General features: G+C 39.8%; 1 protein-coding gene across 3 annotated transcripts in view; it reads right to left on the reverse strand.

Moving 5' to 3' along the window:
* LOC119719272 (E3 ubiquitin-protein ligase HECW1-like) overlaps positions 1-23,586 on the reverse strand; it is a 50,224-nt gene that overhangs the window by 23,832 nt on the left and 2,806 nt on the right. For 2 of the 3 annotated variants that reach the window (XM_038188657.1, XM_038188656.1), the window contains exons 2-6: positions 16,463-17,000; positions 16,026-16,037; positions 8,795-8,902; positions 6,443-6,592; positions 499-671 (exon numbers count right to left, since the gene is read on the reverse strand). In XM_038188657.1, coding sequence (XP_038044585.1) covers positions 499-671; positions 6,443-6,592; positions 8,795-8,902; positions 16,026-16,037; positions 16,463-16,796 — 777 coding nt within the window. In that variant the 5' untranslated portion in view covers positions 16,797-17,000. The remainder of the gene's footprint in view (positions 1-498; positions 672-6,442; positions 6,593-8,794; positions 8,903-16,025; positions 16,038-16,462; positions 17,001-23,586) is intronic. The other variant, XM_038188658.1, reaches the window with a different exon arrangement.

Genomic DNA, 23,586 nt, shown 5'->3' on the forward strand with positions numbered 1-23,586 from the left:
ATGTCGGCTGATGACTGCAAATGGTGCCCGACTAAACATAGTGAAAATATATGGGAGTCCACATAAAGCTTATTCTCGATCATAACCCCATCTAAAAACATGTTAAAACTGTGCAGCAGCAGGATTCCAGTCAAACCAGTGAGTTTGGCGGTTTTGAGACATCATCTTTCATTGAAAAAAAAACTTTTTTATTTTGCCGACGCGCATGGCTACGGCGACGCGCGTGCATACCAGAAACCGGAGACTTTTTTTTGTGGCCTTAGTGTCCAATCCGAGTCTTAATGGTCAAGTTCTAGTCCGAGTCTGAGTCTGTAACCGATGCGACCGCGAATCGAGAGCGAGTCACCAACACTGCGACCCGAGATGGCTACAACATTCGTTTTGAGCGCATTCGGATTATTCATTAGCACTCCCTACCTAATATATTAACGAATCTCCCCCACCTCCCCCACTGCAGCTCTGGTGAGTGGACGCAAAGCGCCCTCTACTGTTCCATACCTGATCATCCCACGATGGCATGACTGTTTTCTCAGCGATGGACGTCCTCTGGTCCTGATCGTAATGACTGTCAGACAGCGGCAGGTTGTGATTCCGGCCGGGCTGGATGGAGAACTTGATGTAGGGGTCCGGGTTGAAGAACATACCCTTCTTCAACCCGATGCCTTTCAGATCTAGAAATCAGCAATGAACAGGGAAAATGGCAAATTTCAATAACGGCAACCATAATTTTTTTAGTGAATAATTTCACGGTTGAATTCTCGTATATGGGCTACATAAATCAAGACCATGTTACATTTGTTTACAAATTACATTTGTGGTCACACACAGCAAACTATTTCTTCCGCTCTGCATGTTAATTTCTGAAATGTGACTGGTCAGCAATGGTGACTTTTTAATGTGGGCAAAACCACATGGACAAGATGCTTTTAAAACTGTTTGGGTTGCTTGTCGATTTCCATTTGGTATTACATCACACGTTACAATGGTCTTTAGTCCATTCTTTGAAAACTTCCTAACCCCCAGATGGCCACGGAGCCCCGTCTCCGGTCCAACATCTAAGCATGATATATCTAAGCATGTAACTTTATGCGACACTGCACGCCAGCCAATCGGAGTTGACATTACTAAATCGTGATGTCATTTCATTCTAAAATCTGGACTAAGTCGTTGATTGGTCGATTCGGATGCAGTTTTTTTGTAATACAACAACGTCCGGGCGGGCATAGAGGTCTATAAAACCTAGACATGACGTTGGCTCTAAGCTTGGCGCATCAGATAACATATGAGCGCGTGACCGCGACCATTGTTTACTCAATTTACAACATAACAGAATAATAGATGTAGTGTCTGGGTTTTATTTATAGATGTCTTTGACGCGACAACGGGTAAATAACCCAAGACCAAATATAGAAAACGCATAATTAATATCCGAATCTGCTTGTATAGCATTCGCAAGGGTACACAGACTACACGCTTGGTTAATCAGACGCAGACTAGTGTCACACTGAAAATGACTTGGACTCACGTTGTACTTGGACCTAGACTATTATACCAGTACTCAGGCTTGGAAAAGACTACAGTTCACAGTTCTGTATCTTGTGCCAAAGTCGTTGGATTTGATATTTACCAGTGTTAACTTCTAGTCTGTAAGAGTTAGACAAATGAGCTTTGAACAAGTGCCAAGAGATATCACGTTATCCTGGAACGTTTTCCAGAAATGCGTAGGTTATCAATTGGGTTATGTACATTATCTAATGTCTACATTGGAATGTGTCATTGGCTAACGATCAGACTGACTCATAATGTTTGCTTTTCGTACAAATGGCATTTTTGAATGAAGGCCAATTTTTTCCCTCCTTTTTTGTTGCCAAAAAAAATTAGAGAAGCCAAGTTTTTAGTTTAGCTTGCATTTGGCCAGCTCAAAAAAATGCCAAATTGTCCATAACGACAACCTGTCTAATGAGGCCACATCTCAGTTTTGGCAAACTGCCAATTATGACATGTGCAACCTGTCTATTGTGGCCACCTGTCCATAATGACAACTATCTACAATGACCAACTGTCAATTTTGGCAACCTGCCAATTACGACAACCTGTCTATGTTGTGACCACACTGAACAAGCGAGGTCACACAAAGGTTTGAAATTTGAACAAAATGTTCAATTTAATTTTCACTCAACATTTTTAAATGGTTCAAACTCTCATGCATGCTTCTCGATTGGGACGCATGTAAGAAAGTACCAGCACATCGTACAAAGTGCGGTGTACAGCATTTGTCACATTTCAAGAACCTTTTTAGACTCCCAAATTTTCAAGGTTTTGGCAAATTGAATACCCTGTGGATTTCAGGTTGAGACCAGCGCACAACACAAGCACTACATGGGCAATTTGGGTAGACGCCACTACGAGTGTTATGTCTTGGGGTTTAGGTCGATAGGACTACAGAACATTTGCAAAGTGTGTACTCACTGAGCTTATCACTGGAAAGGTTATGTGATGTTATCATGCGGCATCAATTTGCTGTTAACACATTCCACAATCCTAGACTAAAATTTCATTGACCTCAGGAAATCCAGTTTCTGTATTTAACTCCCTCTGTGACATTTTCAAGGGGGGGGGGTAAGGGCGGTACAGGTAGGGGAGGAGGGGGAGGTTCTTTTTAAAACCATTGCTAGATCTTGACACCTGCGATCCTGTTGCCATTTACCTCGGTATTGATTTCATGTCTCAGATATTCGATCCGGCACTGCATCCATTCGGGTAAAGTCCGGCTATACCCATAATGCACGCAGGTGGCAATTTTAGGCTGTCAACTGCCGTTTCATGACGAATCACTTGAAAGTCAGTAACAAAGGACAGATTTTCTCTGAGGTGAAAGCGGTTCACTGGAAAGTTTTTCAGACTGCAGAAAATTTGACGAGAAATGTTGGGCATGGGGACGTTCAGGCCTGGACACCACTTGACGCCAGGGGCACTCTTTAAGATATAAACCTTGATACCAATTAATACTGTTACCTTTGCGTTAAATATACATTACCATCAGGCATGCAACTAGGAATTTGGAAAAAAAACGAGGAAATCCCAAACCACACAAGACTTTGTACAGTATTTTTCAATTTGTAATGGCATTCATGAGAAGTAAAAAACTAGGAAGTCAGCAGATCCGAAGAAAAGTTGCATGCCTGTACCATACTGGCTTTTGGCCTCTTCTTTCCTAGTCTGAGTATCACCCATTGTCCAATGGAGTCCTCTCCGTAAACAACGTCTGATATATATGTGAGCAATGCAAATTTTATGCGACACCGCAAGCTAACCAATCAAGCAGGACTTCGGCATAAGCTGTTGATTGGTGCATTGGCTGCCATGTTTTTGTGATACAACAACGGGTTACCGAAAACCTGATTGGAAGGCACCCGTTGCACGGTCAGAATCTCGAGGTCATGACGCAGTCTTGTTTTGCAGAATTAATTGCCAAATCTTGCTGTGCAAGGGAATATAGTACATGTACTTCTTTGTCTTACACGTATTTCACATTGATCATTCCCAATGTTATCATCGGCATGATATCATTTCATCAGTTTAACCACTGTGTGTGCAACATAGTTGAAAAACATTTATATACATGTACATGTACATGCATGTAGTGCCTACGCACGTACCAGGCGGGAAGTCAACCCGGGGCGTGCACATGTAAAAATGGATGAACGCACATTCCAACACAACAGAAATTCAATGACAGATGTACTAATGCCCAAACCCCCAAATCCTGTTGTTTCCAAAATGGCTTATGTAGTAATACCACTAGTTACTTCTCCCAGCCTCAAGAAGATTATACAATTTGTAAACAATTGTTGTCTGATGTGGTTGACGACCGCAATGCACTGCAGTAAACATCGCTCCCAAGGCCGATGACTTGTAACGCTGTCGCTGTGATGCAAACCACGGCGACATCACAAAATCGGGCGGAAGTTTTCACTCTGTCACACCTGTTGCCAACATCAGATTGACAGAGGGGGAGGGGGCAAATGAAACGTTTCCCCTTCCGCACCCGACCGCGCGCGCGAGGCTCGGGGAACGAGTCACAATTACGTCAGATGTTTGCAGGGGCGCACGGGTCTGCGGAGTTTCCTTTTCTGGGGCTTGTCAGGTTCAATTAGTGAGGGGATGCATCTGACGGAGCGCGACGTGCGCAACGTGTGCGACGTGCTGTTTGATTCATTTTCTTTCGCCAAGATCTTCCGCCAAGATAAAAACACCACAGGTTTTCTAGAAGGTTTAAATGCGAGTAAGTAAATAGTTGAAGTATTTGAAGTGTGTTACAACTTACTTTAGTTTGAAATTGTGAAATACTTTCCTTTTCCCTGTGTACTTACAAGTGCTCAACCGAGACGTTTCTTTTATATTTTCAGAAACTCACCAAATCTCTCATTTTCCCCGCCCCAATCTAGTTTGCACATATCTTCCAGATTTGTAAACAGTGCAGAAATAAATTTAAGTTTGCCCTGTCCCAACTCTACCTTACATAGAGAAAATCTAGATCCAAGACCTACTTAAAATGTTAATCCTGGTTTACCCTAAATTTGTTATTGTTTTTTTAATGGAACTTCATGAATCTTCCAAAATCGACAATTGTGCAGTACTCGATGTCAGTCCATTTTTATACACTGTACTATTAAAGGTATACCGCATTTCCTTCTGCTGCAATTTTCAGAAATGGACGGATTTGATAGGTTTGTACTTTATGGCAAATATTTGTTACACAGACCCGTTTAAAGTTTTGTGGTTTGCCGCCGGAAAATACACAAAAAAATTGCCGTTCTTGTAGTCTGTTTTCCTGACCCAACGGTTCAGACGAAACGGGACAATTTACAGACGTAAGGGAATGTGGACCGGCTAAATTTGGTAAACTTGGGCTAGTTTTTTAATTAAGCCTTTTTTTCTCTAACGATGGCTGGCCAAACCATTGTTGAAAAATGATACAAATTCCGGTTAAAAATTCTTGAAAATGACAGCAAACAAGGCGCAATGATTTCACAGATGGCTTAAAACTATTATTTACTTACAGTCAAGAATTAGGTATTTCATAACAATTTGGTGCCGGGTAACTTCATTTTTCAATGTTTGCAAACATGGCAAATGATGTACATTACATGACTGGAACTGAGGTACCTTTAAAGGGAATATACAACATTTGCAAACATTGAAAAACAAAACTACCAATTTTTTACGAAATACCTTACTAGGATGTTGGTAAATGACAGTCTAAAGCATCCTGTAAAATTGTGGCACCAGGTGTAAAGTCATTTTCAAGAAAAGTGGTATTTTTGTATAAATTTCCAAAGGTGGTCGGCCGACCACCCTTGGAAAAACCTAACTAGTTTTCAACTACTGCTCCAAATTTACCATTTTTTTCAGTCCAAATTTTGTTGTCTGCTATTAGTTACATGTTCATGAACGGGTGCAGGCCAGCTAGACTGGTTCCCCTACCTTACAATTTTCCGGCATCCATAAATTGATCCATTTTATCTTTAGTGGAGTCAGGGAACCAGACTACATAAACAGTTGTGTTTTTCTTGGTTTTTCAAGCATTTTCGAACACAAAACTTCAAAAATGTCAGTGTAACAATATTTGATCTATTATACTAACCCCTCAAATAGTTCATTTCTGAAAATTACAGCAAAAGCCAATGATGTACATTCCCTTTAACTTTCTAGGGCCATCAAGCCTTAAGTCAAAAGTCAAAGTGGCGGGGGTGAACCGCCCTTAATCCTGCCAAAATCACCCGATTCTCCAGGGGGATATCGCAGGATTTAGGAGAGCTGAAGTTAATACATTCTGTTATTAATATCTGGCTGCTTCTGGCAGCTTCCAAAGTGGATTACATCTGCCAAATGGCCAACTGGTGGACTGCCAGAGTTGATTATATATAAATTGCCCAAAGCGCCCTCTGTTAACCATGAGGCAACAAATTCATGAACCAGATTTCCAGGTACTTGCAAAGGGGGAGAAAAAAAGTGGGAGTGGAAAAAGTATGGAAGGGGGGGGGGGACTTTTGCGGGTCTCAAAGCGCCAGCCTACTGTTTGCTGACTGTCTGACTGACGGAGTTATTACAGCGTTCCCACAGGTTGACGTTAAATACGCTAATCCCTCGTGCCTTTTGTACACACACATAAAGTCTGTGGAGGCGCACCGTGTGTTGATCTTGAATTGGCCGTTGGGCACGGCCTATTGTCGTGCTCCAGTGCACACCCCAGAGTATTGAAACATATGAGGTTTCGGCAAGAAATATTGTACAAATACTGCTGAAATTACTTCTGCAAATCAGTATCTGTGGCGCTTGGCTGTATATCAGAAGTTGGCTGGAAAAAAATGGACTTTTGCCAAAATCAAAATTTTCGGCAAAAATAATCCCGGCGCGAAGTGGTTAATAAAATACCTACCACTGATGGAAATATTGAAGAGTGGTCCATTGTCTGGGGTGGAGTCTTCTGTCTCGCTAGCGTTCGGGTTCCGGACCGTTATCGTCGGCGTGACAGCACGGAGCTCCCCCGTCGTCCCGTGGTAATACTTGAAACAAACTCTGGTGACAGCTGATTGGATAGATTCGAAAATTCAAATCATTAATTGGACAAAAAGTATTTCACTTAACAGACCTTATTCACGAGAAGGCCATTTTTGATCATGTTCCCTGAATCTCTTTTATAAATTGCAAACTGTTGAATGGTATGGTGCCAGACTATTTTATGATTGGAGTGCGTTCCAAGCCTCACTTTCAAATTTTTTTTTTCAAATGTGGCTTAAAACATTAGGGTATGTTTAACCACAAATTTAAATTATTCATCAGAGCAGACTGGTATTAATTTGACATGAACTTTTCTTTCATTGCTTTCGTTTCTACTCGCAAGTTCCAAAAATGAAGAGTTTACCTAAGTTTAATATGGCGCAGGGCTTCTTTCTAAAATTGATGGAACTAACACAAAGTTGTGTTACAACGCCAAGTTGGCACACAACGGTGAAGAACTAATTTGAGGTTGTTTCCTTTTAAAGTTCAAGGGCAGTACTCATCAACCTTTTTCCTTGATGCTTCAGAAAAGCTTTGCAAAGATATGGGTGAGAATTGCCCTCTTTTTTTGAGGTTAGGGTGTGGGTAAAGTCTTATCTCGCTACTGCTGACAAGCCAATTACTCAAGATCACCGATCAACAGTGGAATTCCGTCTTGTTATGGAATTTTCAACTTTTTCTTTTCTTTTTTTTTTGGCGTTTTTTTTTTTCTCTTTCTAGTCTGTCGTATCTCTCCATCAAGTTCAAGGAGAGATTAATTATTGTTAATCCGTCTTATTCCTGTGTCCAGAGTCTCTTGCGTTTCCCTTCTAACGAGAAGTTCCTCCCCTGGGGATTTTTGAGGTTGGACAGTTAGGGGAAGGACGGTGGGGAGGGGGGAGGGGGAGGGGGAAGCAATGTTGATTTTGACTTGTGGGACTTCAGTTTCAATTCCTGTTGTGGTTTCCCTTTCAAAAAACAAATACCGACCTCGCTAATTAGCACGTATTTCACTTTTAAAGATTATAACGTCGATTTCAAAGTCACGTTTTTCGTGTGACATGTACATACAAGTTCAAGGGCGAAATTGAGGCGTTACAAACACGGAAATAAATCGCACTTGAGAAAAACTACAACAAATTGGGCAATCGTTGATCCAAGCCATTTCTTTTTCAACTTAAAAATCTTTCAGACTAAACTAGTCAGTCTCCTGACGACTGCCAGAGTATACTGTCTGAACCTTGAGTTTCTTCACTTTTGATTAAAACCACAAAAGCTCACAAAAGAGATTTGTTATAAAGTGCAGCTGCTTATTAACTAAGCATGCCAAATTTTTAGATAATTCCGTAGCCAAGGTTGCACTTTGCTTATAGAATTTCTGCAAAGTTTTCTAATTGATGCCTTTCTCTCTTTTTTTTTCGGCTCCGACATTCATTTCAAACTGGCATTCTTGACTTGCACTGAATCCGGTTTAAAAAAACAATTCAAGTTGGTCCAAATAGATTTGGGTTTCAAACAAGCAATCTTTATGTTTATATTTCCATTTACTAGTATATACAAATAATGTTTGTGAGTGCAATGGTGAGAATAGTTTCATGATGTGACAGATGGAATGTTCCATTTCGTCTGTGACCGAATAAAGTTATTCTTTCCATTGCACGAATGTGAAACATTCATTATTTGTTTTATATACTTGTAACACCTGAATAAATCCTCGTCATCTGATTGGTCAGAACCGCCAAAAGTCTGACCGTTCAATGGAATTTCCATTTACTGTGGAATAGAACTTCTATATTTGCCATGTGGCCACGCTAGGATGAATAATTCAATGACATGTGATCAACGACCCACCAATCAGATGACGGGGATTTTTTCAGGCGTTGTATAAAATCTGGTCATTCTAGATGACTGAAACAGTCGATCTCGCAATCTGGGATGTAGTCAAGTCCATCACAAGTCCCTGCAAGTCCATCACAAGTCCTCCAGTCCCAATGCAACTCACAAGCTATTCAAATGAGCTTTGATGAAGGCATGCCTTTGTTATTGTGCATCCACTGTTACTTTAGACTGGACTTGTGAATGGATTTGTGATTTACTTGCGATGGACTCGATTACAACCTTGCTTGTAACAGACCGTGTGAGAAGTAGCTCCTGTTTCAAACATCGAACTTAATTCCAATCTTAGGAATAATACGGTTCGGCGCGACTCTGAGTCACAACGGTCGTAAACTTGTGCCAAACAGGAACTCACGTTTTCTGAAGCACGTTTCTGAGTCCATGTGCCACACGATCTGCCCCTTGTGAGTTGCGCTTAGTCCTCTGTTTTTGAAGCTCTGAAAATTGGTCGGTGAATTCTCTCCTGATGAGAAAGAAAGACATGTATTAATCCTTTAAAGCGAGTGAGCATGCATTGTGGATGTACATTGTAGCTTATACATGTAGGTGCAAGTTTTATGCACGAAAAACGTGCTTCTTCAGCAGTGTGGTACATAAAGCTGAAACTCTTGCGTGAGTACAATGAGTAACGATATTTGACTTGTTATAATTTGTAAAGTTGTACGAACATGTAAGCATTAAATGAGTATTTGCATGACTCACTATGAGTACCGGTACATGTACATGTACAATAAAACTCCCTTTACATGTAACTCATTAACTTTAATGCATGAAAACAGTGAATAATACATGTATCAGTAGATCTTGCTGTACATGTAACTATTAAACTTGTACACTAGGGCTGTGCTGAATATCCCTATATTTGAATATTCGATCGATTATCAAATATTTGAATATTTATTTTCCGATTCGAATATTCAAAGGTGAAATGCAATAAAATAAAAGGGTGGGGGAAAGCTGATTTTTTTATAACAAAACTGTATTTTGAAAGTTTATTTCAAAGTATTGCCAGACACTTAAAGCACGAGTACATGTACAGTGTATGCCCAACAAAGATAATCCATCCAAGAACGTGGAAATTGATTTTTGAGGAATAAAATTCATGAAAGTGCAAAGTTAGCATTCTTTGTAATGATATACTGATGTAAACTGTATTTCAAGAAGTCTTCATGACGGCATTTAAACTAGAAATCGGATGACCAAAAATCCGCCTTCCTGTATTTAATTGAATATTTGATTGAACGGAAGGTCGAATATTTGAGTATTCAATTATTCAAATTGACTCAGCCCTATTGTACATGGGTACATGATTGCACCATATGTATGTGTTTACCTTTACATGTACATGTAGATGTACATGTACTGTAGACATGTTCAGGTTAAAAAAAACCTTTGGTTGAGTTGAGGGCATTTTGACAAGTACTGGTATGTAAAGGAACTTTGCAGTCACTTCAAATACATGTACTCAAATACATGCATGAAAGCAAGCATGAGTACTACAATGCAATAGTACTCAAGAAACTTTTAAACGCAAACACTTCAGTTTGGCCTGCTTGCTGGGCAGACGATCCATTCCACTCAACAAACCAACACATTCTATAAATACCAAACATTACGGAGCTTACAGAAAAAAAAATGCTTCCATCAATTTTTGTTTCATTCCGGGAGGAAGTCACATTCCTGTAACTGAGACATTCCTGTGATCAATCCTAATCATGCAAGCAAGCCAGAACGGATAAGCACATCGCTGAGATGTATCCAGAAATAACATCGATCCAAAAAAATTACGGCAAAAACCTTGGAAATTCTACCGATGCCCTACCTTCCCTCTCGCCCCGTCGCCTGTACCTTCGCTTGGAGACCCTTTTCCGATCGGCCTGATGGTCCATTTTTGTCTATTGTCCTATCGAGCTTTCGTACATCCTTCCCCCTTTTTACTATTTCCTAGGAAGGGTCGTTTTTCCCCTTCTGAAATTCACTGTCCCCTTTTCGCAGAGGATGTTCCTACTTATGGGTTTCTTGTTAGCGCGCTAACGAAAGGCAGAGTGGAAGATTTAATGCAACTTCCTGTGGAATGCTGTCACAGTCATCTTGATGTGAGTTCCAAAGGAGGCTTTTGTGCATTTTTTTTTTTTAGCGGGGAACGTAGCTGCTTTTCAATTAGTCCCTCGCCGAAGCTTTGTGATTAGAGCGGAAATGACCATGCGCTACAAATGAGAATTCCTGTTTTATGAGGGTGCACATGTACACGTACGTGGACATGTGTACAAGTGCATACATGTACTACATGTACATAAACTGTAACCCTCTTGCTATCTGAACAGTCGCAGACAGTCAAAATATCAATCTTCTTTTCCTGCCATGCCTTTTAGATCGTATTTCATAAACAAGCACTGTGACTAGTCAAATTCAGTCAAATTCAGTCAACAGACAAAGACAGCTAGGCAAGTAGTAGGCACAGTTGTCTCAAGTCTATCACCTACATGTACAGTCAAATCCCTCTGTATCAAGTTACATGTACATTTTATAAACAGTCACAGCCAGTCAATCCTGCTTTGTGTTGGCTGGGAATTCTTAACTGTTAAAAACAGTCACTCGATTGATTTTTGACTGAAAGGACAACTTGGCACAGAATGTATGTTTGCGAGGTGAGCACTTATCCCTTTTCATGTACATGCATGGTCAAATTACCGGTACAGTACTCTGTACTGTAGGATATTGATGTGAAAGGTATTATGTACCGATATGTCATGTATACATTTGTAGGTAGACAGTTGTAGATTTTGAGTTATTAACAGCAAAGATCATGGATTTATTTTATACTTTAAGCAGCATTTAAATTAAAACTTCCTTTTGTTTACATGTCCGACAGCTGTTAAAGTACTTAGCAAAACATGTCTGTGTACATGTTTTCAAAGGATGTCATTTTGAGCATGTAATATGTATGTGCACTCATTTAGGCAGATTTGACAAACACTGTATATTTTTTTATAAGTTTGATAGTTCAATACACAAATATTCAATATTTGTGAGTGCAACAGTAACATGAGGTAGGCCTATACATATGTAAAGTTGCATTCCACGAGGCGAAGCCGAGTGGAATGGAACATTCCATCTGTCACCGAATGAAATTATATTTTCCATTGCACAAATGTGAAACACTTATTAGGCCTTTTTGATTTATAAAGCGCCTGAATAAATCCTCATAATCTGATTGGTAACTTTGTATGCTGGCAATATGATTGTATCAGATCATAGTTAAAGAGGTTGTGGAATGCTCAAAGACATTCCCGTCATTTTTCGGGTATATGTAGCCTAAGGTGTGATGAAATAAAAACGACTATTGTGTCTGTCATAAAATGAGTAAAAAGGTACTTTTGAGAGCTGTTTTTCAGGTCCTGTTTCGACCCGAACGTGCAATTTGTGTAAAAGTCGTCGTTTGGGACAGCGAACAAAACATAGTAAATCGTGACGTAATAAACAGGACTCGTTTATACTATGCTGCAAAAAAAGAAGAAGTTTTTACCCCAATGACAATGTTCGAATACTTGAACATTCGATCAAATCCAATCGAATACTAATCTATTCGAAAATGCACATCTCATAACACACATCCACAGGCTCTGCTCTTACCCGGTAGCTCTTTATTGTAATAAAAATCTCATCAAATGCTCAGAATAACAACCTGAGAATCACTTTCCGTTTAGGCTCAATGTATACTTCACTTCAGCTGTGAGTTTCGTGAAGTAGGGATGAGGGTTCGGCAGAAAATTATGCACACGGGCCCCGTAATGTATTCGGGGGAAAAGTCGGGGTGTGCACGCCTGTGTGAACGCAACGAATCTGGCTTGAACTGCCCTGACAAGAAGCAGCAGAGAAATGGGGGCGAGATTACATCAACCGGTATTCATGCATACGGGACGGTGTACATGTAGGTATAGCCGTCCGCAGTTTGTGCGGCGTAAATGTACGTTGGCGTTCCTGGACTTTTGGATTCTAACGAATAGATAATGAAGCAACTGGTACAACGTGTACATCATGTAAAGTCGTGAACACACAAAATGTACAGGCAAACAATTTGTGCATACAATGTATATTAGACCCATTACCGCAAATTGAGATCTTTTTTTTGCAGAATTCTGCAGAACAACAGCTTTCTATGGTATAGTATTTGAGGGTAATGAGTTCAGTAATGGAAAAATATACTGCCAAATTGAAGAACTTGTATAATGAAAACTAATTTTTGAGAAAATGGCATTTAAAAATCCTGCTGTCGTATTACAGTGAATGCACAGTCAGCTAATACTAAGACAGGACAAAAAAGTTTTACAGATAAAATAGAACCAACAAAAAATGAGTTCAAGTGAATTTACAGAACTTACACAGATTCAAGTTCACCTAGACACCAAAAAGAATCAATCATTCTTTTCAAATTTTGGCTTTGCCCACTACATGTGTAGACTGCAAAATACTTTCTAACCACTGCATGTTACATGTGGAATGCAATGTAATGTACAATGTACACATGTAACATGATATATACTGTATGTACATTTGTACATGTACAGGTACAATTGACAACACCTGAACATGTTTAAAAGAACATCAGTTTATGTACATGTACATTGTAGATCATGTACATAATCAGAAGTCTTACCACATGTGAACTGGCAGGCATAACTTTCCATACCGTCCTTCGTGTATTACTAGATCACAATATGCATGAAATTCATACATGCGTTCAGTTCACTCAAAGTCTGTCTCGAACACGTACGCGCCAATTTTACACAATGTCTAGGCTTGCACTGAATCATTCACGGCCCAGAAATTGTGAATGGCGCTTAAATATCTTGAAAGGTCTTTGGACCCCAGTACAAAGATCATATATGCGTGTACAAAAGAACAACAGGTGCACATGTATTTGTTTGTGTACACACGTATGCACGTGTACATGTATTTGTATTGTACAATGTATGTATTTGTACATAATTATGTACATGTACATGTACAGTACATGAACTTTGTACATGTACACTGTATGGGCTACATTCTATACGTGCACATGTACACGTACTGGGGGGAGGGGTTTCTGGTACATATGTAGTCAGTCCATGTTTTCCATGTAATGCGGGCTTGAAATTTTTGTGTTGAAGAGGCCTGAATCGAAATGAACTCTATTTACTGATTTAAGGATATCCTCTTGATAAGGATACATTTTATGAGTCTTGCGTCGGTGTAATTCTTTGGATACGTACATTTTGTACACTACCGCTGTGAAATTCGATAAAAAAATACTATTGACCGAACTCTGAAAGAATTTCAAGATTTTCTTCAAATATTGAGCGACGAAAATTGGCTGAGTGTCATGTTTGCTTTTCGATCCACTGTCAAGTGTAAAGTTCAACTGGATATGATTTTTGGAGTGGCTTGTTAGGATGAATGCAAAGCAGGGTAATTTGGATTAGGTGGAAATAGAAGGAAAATAAGGAAATCATTTTGATGAATCACTGAACTTCCTTCGCAGTTCTGGAAATATCAATAGGATGCATGCAGCATCATATCCGTATCACAAAAGTTCAATACATTGGAGCAAATCGTTTTAGCGATCTCAGGCAGATTTGTTTCAAAGCGAGGTACTGTACATGTACATGTACATTAAAAATGACCATAACAAAATTATCCATTTTTAGACAGTTATTGATAAAAATAAACTACATGTACCGGTACATGTTCATCAATCCCCCTCTTTTGTTTATTAAAAAAAAAAAAAAAAAAAAAATTATAATAAAACCATCATGTTTTTTTTTTCTGGTAGAGGGGGAAATTCACCGTTTTTCCGGTCAGCATGGGGTTGCCTGGTGAGACCAAAGGTCACTGCAAGCAACACAACACACTATGTTGGCCTGGAATTTGGCCACATTTAAGGCCAAGGTCATTTTGGCCTTCCAGTACAACCATAGCAATATGTGGTCAGAAAGGTCTGAAAATGTCTGCAGTATTGTCAAGGCTAAACTAGGGCAAGGAACTAAGGTACACGGTATGTATACATGTACATGTACATACATGTACATGTATGTACATGTACATGTATGGTACATGTAGTGTTGAAAAATGCACACTGTACACATGTACATACATCAATTTGAAGTCATCACTTGAAAAGTTGAAAAAAGTTTTTTGGATCACTCAATTTTTAAATACCTCTTGAGTGTTGCAAACTTCACCTTTTTTGTCTGATGCAAATTTCTTAATACCAAAAAAAAACCCCAATTTTAATTCCAAAATTATGCCATATAATTACTTTGTAAACGGTAGTGCCCTGTATTTGGCTGCCAAGAACATTGAAAGCATGTACCGGTACTGATTCCCCAATCCCCAATAAAAAAAAATCTTCAAAATTCAAATTGATTGGTATAAACTTGAAAAAAAAAATGCCATTTAAAACAACTATATCCTCTTATCACAAAGTGCAATTTGGTTTCCCGGTCATTCCACGCTTAGTGCTGCAGTACTGCTCTGCACTTAACTCTGATGCTTATCTGCTGACCTGAATGCGTTTGACGCCAAGCCTGTATTTACTTGCACTGTGTACCGTACATGTACCGTAGCTATACAGCATGGACAGTAGATGTAGGCACGTGGTTATTTCGCACCGCTTTCTGTTGGGTGTGCTCAACTCAACTGGAACAATTTCTCGCCACGGTTTGTCAAGCATGTCAAACAGCACACAATGCGCTGCAAAGTCGGTTTCAATTTACATTGTGAAATGAGAGGAAATGTTTGCTTGGTGCTGTAAAAAAATTCATAGATTCAAAGGTTCTTTTTTGGACAACAATTACATAAATTGTACATGTCAATTTAAAAGGCAACTTGCATTTGACAGCTTTGTAAAATGAAATTGCTCACTCTACATGTACATGTATGATGTATCACACTTTGAAATCATGGATACAGAATTGGGACACTGTGGTTTTCTTGTAAAGTCCCCTGTAAATCTTTAATTTTAAAGTGGAACAAAGGGGTTTTGAACCTGCGATCACTGGATTGCTGCTCCGGTAATCTACGGTACTAACTGAACTATCCAGCCCTACCCCGTATTTTATAGCAAAGCACTATGAAACCAAATGTTACAGTTTGAAGGTTCTGTGAGTACAGTGGCGAGAAGTAAAAGACAATAATAGATGACGTCAGCTGTTGCACAACGATACAAGCAAATACACGACAAAATAGCGGACAGCAAGCCAGCAGTTGTTAGTCAAGACAATTCAAGCAAACCAAAACACAAGTAAGCAGTGCATGGGAGCAAGCATGGGTCAAATATGAAGATTTCCAGAACCCTTTCATGCTACAATCCCGGCCAAATCTTGCTGGGCCCCAACCCCCTGGCCCCCACTCTCCAAAAGCTGGAGAGAACAACATTGACCGGGGGAGCAGGGGAGTGGGTGACCGTGGGAGGCTAAGGAAGTGTCCCAACCATTTTGGCCGGGATTGTAGCAACCAAACACAGCCGACTACAAGTGCAAGGGTCCGGCGCTTCATACAAACACGGCAGAGGAACAAGTGAAAGTAATTTAAAATTTGCATACTTGCAAAACTCCCTTCAACAGTGGATGAAAACAAATAAAAAGAAGAAAAAAATGCCAAATTCAAGATAAAAGAAACAAAAATCGATGCTTAAAACAAAATGGGGAATGGGGCGGGGGTGGGGGGGGGGGCCTGGCAAATATACCCGAGGAATTCCATTTATACCTCATGTGCACTGTATTCAAGCTGATGCATGTGTGCCAGGCATTGGTTGCAATAAGGGAATGAAATTTAAATAAAGGCTTTAACCAAGACTAAATCTATAAACAGGGTATACTTGCAAGGCTTCCTTCAACCATGGATGAAATTTAAAAAAAAAAAAAAAAAAAAAAATGGAGCAAAAAATCAAAAGACGAACTAAAGACTTGAAACGAGACTACAGTTGACGAAGTCAGATCACATTCCTTCAAAGCTGTAATGTGAACGCTGCAGTACCCACCTTCAAGGTAGAGTCCGATCCAGTCGCTCGCACTGACACTATCCTTGATGTCCCAGTATACGATGAGCTGGGTGTCCGGCTCCAGCGTGACCTCGTGCTTGTTGACCATCAGACTGGACATTGACCAGCGCTGCAGGTCCGGGTGGGCCAGGTTGGAATCGCTGTTGGAGCGGTCGTGGACCGACAGACGCCGGATGCGCCGCAGCGTCGGTATGTGCTGCAGCGTGGCGAACAGGCCCAGTCGGTCGTGGGCCTCGGACCCCGCGAGGGGGGCCGGGCCGGGGTTCGCGAGGCCCGGATTTGCTGCCATTTTGAGCGCCTCGCGATCAGTCATAATAGTGGATGGAAACCTTGAAGGCCGTTCCCCTTATACTCGTCCAAGTGTGGCAGTTAACTGATGACTCCAACGAATCAAATTCCTCGGAAGGTTCAAAAACACATGTGATGTTGATTACGGAGATCCGATTTAATCATGTGAGATGCAGTTGGAGAATATGATGAATTCAGGACGTCATTGTGACTGAACGTAGCTTGGTATCTGTGAAGGGAAAAACATCAAAGAACATGTTATTGTTACTAAAAAATCTTCAAATCTTATCTACCCAATCTTTTTCCAAATGGCACATCATGTACAGTGCGTATCCAAGCAAAATGTGCATGTGTTACTAATACTCTACGTGTATTCTACCACATGCATATATTGGATCGGAAGTTTGCCCAGAAAAAAGACAACAAATCAAATTTGTTTTATTAGGGAAATTAATTCAGGAGTCGAGGCAATCTTGATGTTTTAACCCGTCAGCTTTGCCTGTGTACATAAAAACAGCCAGTGCGTGTTATCACGTCCGACGCAAAATGGTTAACAAGGATAAAAAAGTTCCCCATTCCCAGTCTGGAATATCCAGGTTAAAATACAGCCAGTGCAAAAAGAAGGAGTCGAACATTTATTTTATTGTGTTTCCTGCCCAAAACTTGACTTTCGTTTTGTAATTAAATGACTATAAGAAAGCCATTACACCCACAGTGACTTCCTTATTTGCATTTTTATTGTAATGTGTTTGTTTGTTTTGTTGGGTTTTTCTGATTTTTAATATTTTTTTTTTTTGAATATTTTTTTTTTTTTGAATTTTTTTTTTTATATTATTTTTTTACAAAAATTATGGAATCGATTCAGAATGGAATCGCGATTCCCAGACGAAATCGGAATCGCGATTCCAAAAATGCTGGATTCGTCCAAGCCTAGAAGGAACAAAACCATGAAAGCCCTGCCACACGTACATGTACATGTACATGTACACTGAACGTACATTGTACATGTACAACATACATGTACAACATACATGTACATGTACATGTGTATAAGGCCTCGCTCGTACAGTATACATGTACATGTACTACACACATGTATATTTAGAGCAACATGTACAAATGTACCAGTACATTTTACATGCTCACGTAACGGTGAGCAGCACACAGCAAATTATGACTGTATTATTACGATCTTTGCCCGCCATATTGCCACTGAGTAATGACTCGTCAGTAATTAGGATCCCATTTCATTACGCGGGGCTTTCCACTGATCAGCCATCGGATTACCATGCTCTCTCAATGCCTAATATCGGGACAGACAGCGCTGCGTCGTCTGAGCTGAGTTCACTCACAGATACTGGTACGTGTACACGTACGAATACTATGAATATAAGGCCAAGCAAAAAAAAATTATAAACTCTCATCTATGCTTTTTTTTAATGAAGGAGGCACCCCACCCTTTTTTTTCTCTAGATTGTGCCATAACAACAATGTACATGTACCGGTACTAGTTTGTTTGCTTACCTCTTAACTACGGAATTAACTGCCTTAATTTGACAGAATTAAAGGCAGAGTGGACCATTTTGTAATTTTTGCATCTTTTCCGTTATCTGAAGCAACAAAAGTGCTCAAAATCTAAAGACGGGTGCTTAACAACTACCGGTAATCTGATGAAGTTTTAGCTCAGTGAATGTTGCATTCCGAGAAGACAATATTCTAGTTGAACAAAATGAGTTTCTAAGAAAAATTCAACTCATGAACCCTTTAACAAACTTGCTCGTCAACAAATTAGATTACTTTCTTTTAATAAATATTAAATTGTTTATTTTATTGCTAACAAAAGTACCTCTTACATGTAGTTGTATATTTTGGGCACTTGCAACCATCCGAAAGCTTTAAGAAACGAATAAACAAACTGTTATGCCATACAGTAATTATTATGATTATAAAATTACACATGTGCCACTCGTGAAAATAGTTCTGTGTACAAATATACTGAACAAACATTCAGTGGGTGTTCCTCCTACATGTAAATACTTTTAAGATAAACACTACCCCGTCATTAAATGCATTCATGAGTCCATGAAAATGCCACTGAACTGGTGAAAGTACTCGAGGCAGTAAGTTTACCCGCGCATGCCAGTGTGCATTTCATATGTGGCATGCTGCAAAAAACACTTGTTATTTTTGGACTGCACGCAGATATCTGCGAGCAATTTACTTCGATTTGATTTTAAAAAGCCAGGTGATTTTAACTTTTTGCTACAGTTCCGGCACATGTAGTGTCATGTACCAGTAAGTGAACACTTTCACGTGTACAAAATACAACGCAAAGATATTGTAATTTGCAATTAATTTTTTTTGGGGGGGGGTGTCTGATGCTATTTTTTTTTCCTTCGTTTTTTTTCTTCTCAATCATGATAATAATATTCTGGGAGGCTAATCATCCTTACTCGCAGCTGAGAAGCTGAATTGTGAAGGACGCGGCTACAATGTGGTCGAGCCGCTGGCACGCAAAGGCCCCTTTGGCAGACAGCCGTACGACCCACAAATGACCACGGAGCACAGCCTGAGATCGAAAGTGTTTGATTTTTTCGGAGGGAGGAAAACCGGAGGGCCCAGAGAAAAACCCTCGTGGCACAAGAAAGAACCACCACACAACTCTACTCACATCCTGTAATCCTATACAGGTAGCCATCTACAAATTTGTTTAAATTTTTTTCAAAACATGTTATGTACACAGAAATATATTTAAAAGGAAATTTTCTACGCATACATTTATCTCGAACTACTACATACTGGTACATAAGGGCCACAGGCAAGTCATGCAAAATTGAGAAACAACTTTCATATGTGTACCCTTAGTCTATGTACACGTATGCAGTCTTTTTATTGTACAATCAACGTGCACCAGTAATTTTATATGGCAAACAGAGCATAAACCAATGAATTAACGCAGGCCTAAATCATCACTGACAGTCAACGCTTTCATCCCGGTCGCACAGATAACGCAAACTAATTACGCCGGCCTCAAGGCTTGCTTACATTCGCGTGCACGCGCGGCAGAAACGACATCTTACGCTCCCTATGAAGAGACTCCCCCTACCCCCCCCCCCATCTCCCCCGTCCTTCTTCAGAACGGGAAAAAGGTCAGCCCCAATGGCAGACAATCAGAGAAAATTGGCCGTAGCATTTGAGCCGCATTGTCAGGGGCAATCGGGTAAAAATAAGGCAATTTTGGAGACCAAGTTGCTCCAGTGGTTTTTTTTTTCTTAAATAAAATGACATTTTGCTAAACATTGGGTACATGTAGTTGCCGTCCAACACGCAATACATACATCATGTACGGTGTTTGTAAACATCATGTACGTGGTCTAATGTCTTCTTTGACTGTAGTGCTGTGCATTTCCGAATAATTTAATATTCAACTATTTGAACTTGGATTTGATTGAATATTCGGATATCTGGTACATGTACCCCGGTATATTCGGCATTGCCCTATAAGACTGAATGTTTTGAACAAACGTTGATGGAGCATTCAGCATTTGTGTCATAAAATTGGAAAGTGGGTTTTGCCTATAGATGTAATTTTCTAAACACTGACCACACTTAGTATTATACATGAAATTTTGAGATGAATGTTTACAAGCTTGCTTACAATGTAGGCGAAACTTGAGTATACATGCACTGCTCGTAAAATGTAAATCAGTGAAAGGAAAAACCTAGTATAAAAATTCACCCTGATCAATGTACCGGTAGGGCCTACACATACGTGTACGTACATGTACGTGTATACATGTAATCATTAATACATGTACCGGTATATTCACATGTACATTTTGAACCAGTAACAATATACATGCACACGTTTTTATAATAACACATTAACACGTGTAATAACACATTAATGTATTGTCCAGGCATGATATTTGATCCTCAGGAAAAATAGGAAAAAGTTCCCTGCAGATCCTTAAAGGTATAATGTATATGTACAGTACATTGTACACATGATACATATATGTACGGTAGAATGCTGAAAATAGAGTAAATAAATTGAAATAACAGTAGAAAAAGTAAGAATTCATATTAGGAAATCTATCATTCCTGACCCCAGAACTGTTTTCGTTCAGTACACAAATGTCTTGATCAACAATTTCTTGTTGAAATTGTGAAATACATGTACATGTACATGTAAGGTACAATAACCCCCCCCCCCCAAAAAAAGGGGGAGGGGTCAGACGTGTACATCTTGATCTCTTATTCTGACAGAATTTCACCATTTTCATTTTGTTTCTACATGTACATGTACCGGTACTGGGTATGTACAATGTGTATGGCATTAACGACATATTGTCCAAGCCTACTTCCAAACCCACACATGTATTTGCCATATTTACTATTCGCAAACACCTCGTGATTTCAAGGTTGCCCACATTACAGAAATTCAGACTACCTAAAAAATCCTTGCTCTATGCATGCTATGGGTACACGTACCTGTGCAAACTAACCAACCATAAATCCTTAGTCATGCTAGTGCTAAAACCATTACTGAAAACTTATCCTTCCAAGTGAAAACAGTACAGCTCTAGTTTTGCTTTTACAATGTAACTACTCAATCCTAAAATAAAAAACAGACTCTGAGAACGAATTCAGCAGCTATCTTTGACGCTTGTGGTGTGTTTTTGTTATTTTGATTCAGTCACAACGAATCCACTTAATATGTCTGCTCATACACACGTACTCTTTCACGGTTACGCCATCTCTGGGGTCACGTGATAATCTCGGAGGGAATCTTGTTGGGAACATGTCCCATCATGCTTAGGATAAAATGGCATTAGGGGAGGGTTTTTAATTAGATGCCCCCCCCCCCTTCAGGCCCCCCCCCCCCACCCCCGAGATTACAATGTGACCACAAAGATGGCGGTATCCGTGAAACAGTCCACGGAATAAAGTGCACGTCCGTTCAAGAGGACTGAAAAGCATTAGATCCATTAGATATGTACACATACCGTACTTACACATAACGGTACACAATTTCAGTAGTTAGTTGTACAATTATCATCCATTTTCTGAAGTCTTCACTACCGCACATCGAAACTTTCCGTAAAGTGTCGTTTCCAGGAATGCAACATGTGACAAATTCACACACATGCACAAGCCCGTTTGTGTGCCAACAATTATCACCTGTGACTTTTGTACCACTCAATACATGTACGTGTGTCTAAGTCTGATGAAAGGTCACCGAAAAAAAAGGCACAAAATCTGAGGTCACTTGGTCAATATGCCCTTTGATCCGTGGCCCTGCTTTGGCCGGGAATCGTTATCGGTTGAGAGGGGATCAATACGTGATCAACGCATTGTGTACACTTGATGCCAAGTATTGCTCATGTGACACAATAGTGGTGTGGTTATTGGAGCATGTTCATGGTTTATTGTGCACTTCAGTGTTTATGGGGATCATGTGGCGTATCTTATTTAAATGCAACTGTGCATGCATGTCAACACACTCTTGACCTACTGTTTACAATGTTTGCCTAAAACTCACTGTTCATGCGCGTACAACCAATGTGCATGTACCCCGTACTTGGTCTCACGTGCAATGTGTACATGTAGGCATTCTAATCATGTGCATACTCAGGCCTCGACCTTAAGCTTTTTTTCAACTAGCCCACCGGGCTAGTAAACCAAGTGTTTTACTAGTCCACAGGGTTTTACTAGCACACTGGGCCAATTTCACGGCGCTGCTAAGCACAAATATTTGCTTAGCATAAAACAAGTCTGGCTTATAAAAACAGGTTACCAGCCAAAACTCCATGTGATGTATATGGGCTGCTCTTGATAAGTATTGAGCTGTTGTTTGCTATAGCGTGAAAATCACGTGGAGTTTTGGCTGGTAACCTGCTTTTATAAGCCAGACTTTTTTGTGCTAAGCATGAAATTGGGCCCCGGATATTTTAGACTAACATATCGTTCATTTAATGGGCACACTGTAGCAAGTCTCGTTATTAATAAATGATTTTCAAACTAGGAAAGGGAAACACCGGCACTAATAATTTTGCAAGATTACAAATGACTCGGAAAAAAAATTAGTAACAAAACAATAAACAGATCACCAATGACCAATCAACCCAAAAATTCTGGGTTTTTTTGTTAAACAGTGTTTCATCTCCCAAGGTCGAATGAAGCAAGCAAGTGAATATTAACAAAATAATAGTGAAAGAAGCAAATCACCCAGTATCTTAAAGCAGCTGGCCAACTAACCGACCACTCACAAAACAAGAATAAGATATCACTCTAAACAAATAAACACAATCCAGCAAATGAATTAACAATAACAGACCGACTAACCAACTGACAGACCGACCCATCGACCAGTTCGAAGACAAACATTCTGTAGCTTCTTTCTCCACACATACAAAAATTCAATAGTCAATACAATGATGCAGACGACTATGAGACATCTTGAGGTCACTAAGAATCACAAAAAAGGACTTGAAGGTCTCCGTAACGCGATCAAACATTTGTGTGTGCATAGGCTCACCTTCATGCTAACAAAGAATTGTAAATGTATTGCAATGTTGCATTGTTGATTATTTAAATTCCAAGGCCTTTTGGGTACGCTAGGAAAGACGGCGATCGTGTAGTGTAGGGCCCCTGTTTTGTTTCAATCAAATTAGAATCAATATTTACTTTTTGTTACTAAAAAATGACATTGCCAACCTAAAGCAGACTTCTCTCAATGCAACAACACCTTTTTGGTAATTTTTTGAACAGTTTCTTGGGGTAGAAATTATGATTTTCCTACGCTGTTTACG

Source organism: Patiria miniata, unplaced genomic scaffold (assembly GCF_015706575.1).
Source record: "Patiria miniata isolate m_02_andy unplaced genomic scaffold, ASM1570657v1 HiC_scaffold_8, whole genome shotgun sequence".
Classification (NCBI taxonomy): domain Eukaryota; kingdom Metazoa; phylum Echinodermata; class Asteroidea; order Valvatida; family Asterinidae; genus Patiria; species Patiria miniata.